The sequence below is a fragment of the Choristoneura fumiferana genome, chromosome 25 (genome assembly GCF_025370935.1).
Source record: "Choristoneura fumiferana chromosome 25, NRCan_CFum_1, whole genome shotgun sequence".
NCBI classification, from domain to species: domain Eukaryota; kingdom Metazoa; phylum Arthropoda; class Insecta; order Lepidoptera; family Tortricidae; genus Choristoneura; species Choristoneura fumiferana.
Genome location: NC_133496.1, coordinates 9,092,461 through 9,100,378, shown reverse-complemented (window position 1 = coordinate 9,100,378; position 7,918 = coordinate 9,092,461). Strand labels below are relative to the sequence as shown.

General features: G+C 39.2%; 2 protein-coding genes across 3 annotated transcripts in view; both read right to left on the bottom strand.

Moving 5' to 3' along the window:
• Positions 1-7,918, bottom strand: part of LOC141442376 (MICOS complex subunit Mic60-like) — a 94,494-nt gene that overhangs the window by 34,298 nt on the left and 52,278 nt on the right. The gene's annotated exons all lie outside the window — the stretch shown is intronic.
• Positions 3,695-5,464, bottom strand: LOC141442514 (uncharacterized). Its single transcript, XM_074107536.1, has 2 exons — positions 3,849-5,464; positions 3,695-3,703 (listed from the first exon to the last, which is right to left on the bottom strand). The coding sequence occupies exons 1-2, from the start codon at positions 5,109-5,111 to the stop codon at positions 3,695-3,697; spliced, it is 1,272 nt and encodes a 423-aa protein (XP_073963637.1). The 5' UTR covers positions 5,112-5,464.

Genomic DNA, 7,918 nt, shown 5'->3' with positions numbered 1-7,918 from the left:
AACGCATTCACTGGCACCTGACTTGACTGACCACAGGTGCCACCGACGCACATGTGCGTTCAAAATGTATGAATAATTGTGACAGCGGCACTGGGGGAAAGTTCCAAAAACGCATATATGCGTTAAATTTATTCATTATGGTGGTAGTCATTTCAGATAAGACAAGCTCTACATTTGGAGACATTGTATCTTACTTAAGCGCTCGGTTGTTGTATATGATAAACGCTATGTTGAACGCAATGCGTTTGACGCACATCAATTTTGTATCCGATAATGCATGCGCTCACCGCGTAAAGGGGCTCCTAGACGGGCCATATTTTCACTGCAATATGTGGCCGGCAACTATTGGTGTCCCTGTCTAACATGTGAGTAAGAGAGGGACACCAATAGTTGCCGGCCACAAATTGCAGTGAAAATATGGCCCGTCTAGGAGCCCTTTACGGTGGCTTGTCACGGTCAGCTAGGCACTACAGCGCCAGTAGATGACGTTAGTGTGCAAATTCCACGTAATTTTTTTTTTTTTAGAAATGAAAATTTGTGGATATTTTTATAAAATAATATACATACCGCCAATAGCGTAAAATTTGTGATATATCTGTAGAGTTTTACTTTAGGAAAACACCTTAGTTGGCGAGATAAAATATAATTCAATAAAAACTCAAAGAAACACAATCTTAATTAAAATAATAAAACAACACGTCCTTTCGCACACACGTCTTACGTCTTTCTCCTCGACACTCATTCACTCCATCTCCCTCATTCGATCATCACATTCAATCAGTCATTCAGCATATCACTCATTCCTACAGCTCGGCCTTCCTGCTTGTGCCTGTCCTCAGGCACACCGTACCTAAAGTTACACAATGCAAAACGTCTTTAAATAAACTTACCTACACTGAAAACAAAACTAAACCGTCATTCATCTAAATAATAAAACAAACTCTTAGCAGTAACACCTAAGTAGACATCTCATCATAAACATCTCAACTCATCAATCAAAAAAAAATTCGTTTGTGGGGCAGTCAGTCGAATACTTTTCGTGAAACCGCAAAAACATAAGAAATAAAAACTCTACCTTATATGCAGTGCAGCATAACGTCTTTTGACTGACCCGCAGTTCATTGACCCCTAGTCCACGGCTTCATGTAATCAGCTGACGTAGAAGTACGAGTGGGTCCTTCTGTCGAACTGTCTGCCTTCTCTACGTCGTACCGGTCCTTGCCCGTCACGGCTGTCACGCGGTAGGGTCCCAGAAATTTAGGTTTCAATTTCAAACATGTACCAAACTGCGTCCTCATGATAGCCACACGATCTCCAACATGATACAATGTGCTAACTTCGCGTCGTTTATTGTAGTTACGTCTATTTTCTTCTTGCACCTTCAATATCTGCGCCTTAGCTGAACATCGTAGCTGCTCTCGGTTACAGATATAAGCATCTCGTTCCTCTTGCAATAACATATCGTATATTTCAATATCTTCCTTTGTTCGCATTTTCGTTCCAAACATCAGTTCAAATGGTGTCGTATCGATACTTCTTTGATACGTGCTATTAAGAGCTGTCTGCAGTCTCGCAACATGCTTATACCACAGTCCTGGATCTGAAATGCACAGCTTCGTCAATACTGATACCAAAATGCGATGGATTCTTTCAACTTGTCCGTTTCCTCTAGGAATTCCAGTCGTAATAAGCGTATGTTGAATATTCTCCGTCTGACAATATTCCTTAAACTCGTTGCCCGTAAACGCAGCTCCTCGATCTGTAATAAGTCTATAAGGATTACCAAAAGCCTGTTGATGTATCCTTAGCTTGTCCAATGTCTCTTTCGCCGTTGTACTCTTAGTTGGGAATACCCAAACAAACTTCGTGAATGCGTCAACAATCGTAAGTATGTAGTTATACTGCTTCTTTGTTTCAGATAAAGGTCCAATATGATCACAATGTAGTGTGTGCAATGGAATACTGCCCTTATCAATGCAATGAAGAAAACCTTCTTGTTTTCCACTCTTCTTAGTCGCCAGCAGACATGGAATGCATGTGACCATAAACTCGTCTATCTTCTTATGTAAATCTTGTATATGATAATCCCTACTAATTAACTCCACCATCTTCTTTTTTCCAAAATGTCTATTCTCATGTACTCTTTTTATGATATCACCTTCCATTCCCTGTGGAATGACTAATTGCAGTCCTTTGTAGAGTATATCATTCTGCATACAGTAATCCATGTATGGCTTTTCTTTCAAAATTTCTCGAATCGCCCTTAAGCCACAATCTAGTTCTTGAGCTTTCTTGATCTGCTCATGGAATTCTCTGGTAACTACTCCGACATATCTACTCAAAGCATCAACATGTTTCATCTGCGATCCTGTACGATGTACTATTTCATAGTCGTACTCCTGTAGTACTAATACCCATCGAGCTACTCGGGTAGTTAAATCTTTTTTCCTCAGCGTCATCTCAAAAGCCTGGCAATCAGTAATAATTTTAAATTTTAGTCCGTATAAATAATGTCTAAATTTCTTCACTCCTTCAATTATTGCTAAAGCCTCAAGCTCGTAACTCGTGTACTTCTGTTCTGCGTCATTAGTTTTCCTGCTCGTATAATACACTGGATGCATATGGTTGTCATCTGGACATCGTTGAAGTAAAATAGCAGCTACTGCGTACATCGATGCGTCCGTGTGCAATTCTGTGTACAAACATGGGTCAAAAATTCTTAATACAGGCTTACTTATCAGTTCCTTCTTCAACATGTTAAACGCTGCTTTCTGAGGTTCACCAAATGTAAAATCAACATCTTTCTTAAGCAATTCTGTTAAAGGTCGTGCAATAAGAGCAAAGTTTTGGATAAACTTCCTGAAGTACGATGCTAAACCAACAAATCCATGTAACTGCTTCACATTAGTAGGTTGAGGAAATCTTACCACAGCATCTATCTTTTCTGGTGTTGGTTGCACAGTTCCGTCCTCCACAACATGACCAAGGTACTCCACCTTCTTTTGGATCAGTTGCGCCTTCTTCCAGTTAATCTCGAGTCCATGCTGAGATGCTCTTACTAGTACTAACTTAAGTCGTTCAACGGCTTGTGTCTCGTCCTCTGCAATTATAATGACGTCATCAATAAAAATCAGAACAATTCCCATCTCAATTAAATCTCTGAAAATCGCATTAATAAATCTTGTGAACACCTTTGGACATACCGATAAACCAAACGGAGCCTTTAAAAATTCGTATTGCCTGATATGTGTCACAAACGCAGTATATTTGACAGAGTCTTCGTGAACTGTCAAATGAAAATACCCATTCTTCAAATCAATTGTACTAAACACCCTTCCCTTTGCCAGCTTATCAATATGATCTCCTATGACTGGCAACGGATATTCGTCTTTCACCATCTTTTTGTTTATCTGTCGATAATCAACACAAATTCTAGTGCTACCATCCTTCTTCTTGACAAGCACCAATGGGCTAGCGTACTCGGAATAACTTACCCGAACCACCCCGTCTTCTAGCCATTGCTTCACCTGACGCACAACCTCTTGTTGCTCGGATAAAGCCAGCCGTCGTGGTCGTTGCGCAACCGGGACGTCATCCTTCAATGTAATGCGCAACTGAACTGGAGCCTCTTTCGTCTTGTTAGGCCGATACGTCTCAACAACTTGTCTTACCTCCTCTTGTAACTCTGGATCCTTCATGTAACCTATAACATCGGAAACAAAAAAACTACACATAAAGTTACGGTACCAATCATTACTAGACTTTAATAAAAGCACTCGACTGCCTTCCATAACAAACGTTACATTCTTTAAAAAATCTTGGCCTAAAATTATAGAAAACGGCATTACATTCCTAGGCACAACATGTAAAACTAAGTCTTCGAAACACTGACCGTCTATAAAAATGTTTGTTGTAATCAAACCTAACGAATAAACACGCGTCGAACCAAGTCCACTCAAAGAAATCACGCTCTGTTCATATTTTGGCGCGTTCAAAGCTTGTAAACAGTCAATCGAAATTAAATTTATGTCACTTCCTGAGTCTATCAATGCACTAATACTTTTTCCAAATAAAATAATTTCTTTCATCGGTTTACGATTATACGTCGGCCGTCCGCCATCCTCGTTGACATTGTTGTTGTCACTCATGTCATTCGCTACAGTCGTCTCCTGTGGCGCCGTCATTGCCGCCATCTTGACCGAACCGAATGAAGTTCCGAACTCGTTCCGTCGTTCGCTCTTGTTCCCGTTCGGAATGTTGTTATTTCCCGTTGTATTCGAATTCTTTTGAACACACATGTGACTCGCCGCTGATCCGCCATTTTGCCTTTGGTGACTTTTACTTGTACCTGCCGTCGATGCACATTGCGATGAAATGTGACCAAATTCATTGCACCGGAAACATTTTAGTCCTTTAGGCTTGTGCGGGCACTCATTGGACATGTGGTTATTTTCTCCGCAACTGTAACACTTACTTTTCGGCTTGTTTCTAAATTCTTGGTTAGGCAAATTTGGGGTCTTCTTAGTCTTCGAATCTTCTTTAATCATTTCATAAATTTTGAATTTTTCTTTTAACTCAGAATATGTCGTCACTCCATATAACATCATTTTCTTCATTGGGTCGTCTCTTATACCGTCGATAATATATTTGATCGCGACATAATCGGGCATCTTCCCACGTTTACCCAGTTCTTTCATGATGAGCATATAGTCGATGCACGATTCGTCAGACTTCTTCACTCGTGAACTCATCATTTCGTGGATAGTCTTGCTGTCAATGGTATCAGGGAATTCTTTTAAAAGACTAGCTTTCAACTCATCCCACGTTTTGTACATCCTCTCAGCGCGTAACCATAGTGCCGCAGTCCCTGTCAACGACCGCCTTGCCATGAGTAACTGCTGTACCGGCGTCCATCCAAACACCTCGGCATTGTCTTCCACGTCTTGGATCCACTTGGTCGCAGGATACGTCTTATCCTGGCCAGAGAACTTTGGAACCAGTTCCTCTGACAGATGTAACATGGCACCGCCCCCTCGTGATGATGACATCGCTTCTTCAAAAGAATCTTCAAATTCTACTCGCCGACTGTTACGTCTTGTTTCTTTAGGCATTTTCTCGTCACAAATTGTGTTCAACTCGTATTATCGTCGTCTGGATTTTTCGTTTGACGTGAGCCGTCGTCGTCGTCTTTTGTTCTATGAACACGTCGTCGTCTTAAAAAATCCAGTTGGATCGCTGTAATCTCGGTCGAGCCCCCAAAAACTGTAGAGTTTTACTTTAGGAAAACACCTTAGTTGGCGAGATAAAATATAATTCAATAAAAACTCAAAGAAACACAATCTTAATTAAAATAATAAAACAACACGTCCTTTCGCACACACGTCTTACGTCTTTCTCCTCGACACTCATTCACTCCATCTCCCTCATTCGATCATCACATTCAATCAGTCATTCAGCATATCACTCATTCCTACATATCTTACCAAGTTTCAGATGTATTTTAATTTAGAAAATACTTTTACTTGATCGCTGCAGTTTCGACTGAGTTATTTTCCCACACACATTTCGCTGTTATGATCAGAGAGCAGATTGGCCTAGTTGCATTAGGCTAGAGTTTGCCCTACGCACAGCTTAGGAAGTTTGGGTTCAAACCCGTTGAAAAATAAAGCTTTTTAATTTTTTTTTCTTTTAGTTATCCCAGTTAATGATGTATATTTTTTGAAATGTGTAGCTAAAAATTTATAAGACCTAATTTAGGCACAATTTTTTATTTTTATTTTAAGTGAATCTATCTATGAATATGCACAACTACAGTACCTACTATGAGACTATAATTCCTTACATCCACTCAAGGGTTTCTTGGTAGAGATCTCGTCGAGGGATAAGTTCGCCTTTACAAAGTCAAGGAAACCGAGTCACGTACAGTCAAGGGCAAAGATATCGACACGGCCAAAGTTACAAAAATATGTATACACGACTTTATGCACTTAACAGTATACATATTTTTGCAACTTTGGCCGTGTCGATATCTTTGCCCTTGACTGTACCAGAGTGGAACCCAAGTGGAACCTTTTCATATTCAATTACGCTGTGATTTCTTTGGCAAGTGTATGGGATGTCAACATGACATTAGTAGCACATAGGTTCCACCCTGGTACGTGTCTCAGTTTCCTTGACCGTAACTCAACGATTGTTTATTTATTTTTACAATACAGTTTACATACTATGAGAAAATTAGTCATAATTAATCATTATCCGTATACATACATACAGGCCTCCTCTCACAATTAGGGCTTGGGCGTTATTTTCAACGCAGGCCCAGTGTGAATTGAAATAATAGCACACACCATTAATTATTTTGCAGGTGTGTACGTTTCTTCACGATATTTTCCTTCATCGAAAAACACGTGAAAATATGAAATTAGACTTGTTTAATTTTATTTCAAATTTAATTGGTTAGGTAGTAATCTTAGGCTCTATTGAACAACAAATAAAAAAGTCCATCACTAAGTAAGTTTTTATTTATTTATTTACGTCAATCTATCAAATTAGCCCACATACAACCACTGCTGAGTGCCTCTTGTATTTTTAAGCCACTTTTCCAGTCTTGTGTCAGGCTCATACACAGCTTACCAGCCGACAATGTATGTTTTGACATTGTTTTTCACTCTGTAATTAAATATTTTTTTTATAAAAATAAAACATATTTTGAAGAAGCATTTTTTGTCTAATGAACTTTTCTCTGAACTCCAAAATTACCGCGATAATTTGAGGCTCAAAAGTAAGTTCGCTACCAAGGGGCTGGGTAGGTAGGTACTTGGAAAAAATCAGTAAAAAATATCTGTAGAATGTCACCCTCTGACCCATAAACTATCTCTATACCAAAAATCACGCCAACCCGTCGCTCCGTATCGACGTGAAAGACGGACAAACATACAAACAAACACAAAATTTCGCATTTATAATATTAGTATGGAAGTATGGATATGGGTTTCAATATTATCATCACCGTCATCATCTTCATATTAGCCTCAGGACGTTCACCGGTGGACTTTAGGCCTCCCCCATATTTTCCCGTGTTGCCAATACTCGCCACGCTTGATAAGCGGGTTGGCGAGTGTAGTATATTATGTGGGGTTGCTTGGAAAACGCTGCTGCCCATCTTCTGATATTATCCCTCAGCCGATTCCTACGGTACCGGGGGTGGTGGAAGTTGTATGTTGTACTCAGCCTCTAATGTACTTAATTTTTAATTTCCTTATAATGCGTCTTTTTCGAGACCAGAGTATTGATGCTTTATATAATTTTTTCGCAAAGTTCGTAGCTTCATAGTTTCCAAGAGGTTTCCAATGTGAATTATAATTCCGTTCAATACTTGAAAATATAACTGCATTCACATTTTAGACTATAGCACATTAGCCAATTTCGAGGACAAATTACGATAATTTAATTTAGGAAAAAACTACTCCATTAGTTTAAACAATGTCATGACAAACGAACAAAAAATTATTATTTGACGAATTTGACATTTGACAATTGAGAAGTTTTTATACTTTTATTTTATGGAAAAAGCTAAAACCACAAGCCATGCAGCCTTTGTCTGATTTTATCACTACTAATTTATAATCCGTTAATGCAATTTTCCGTACTTATTTGTTCATGTTATGTGATTTTCTTCCTAATTTCTGTCGGAAATCCAAAGAATTGGCAATGCATTTGTCCGTTGCGCTTCAGTCTTTTGACTGACGGACTTTGTACCTATGGCCAGCAAAAATATTTTTTAAAAAAGAGAAACGCGCTTGAAAATGGTAATGATGTGATTTTGATCAGAAAAATCAAACGAAATCTGGCAACGTCGCTTAGCATCGAATTGTCAGCGAGTTGACAACGTAGCTGAAACACACACTACTAACCGAGC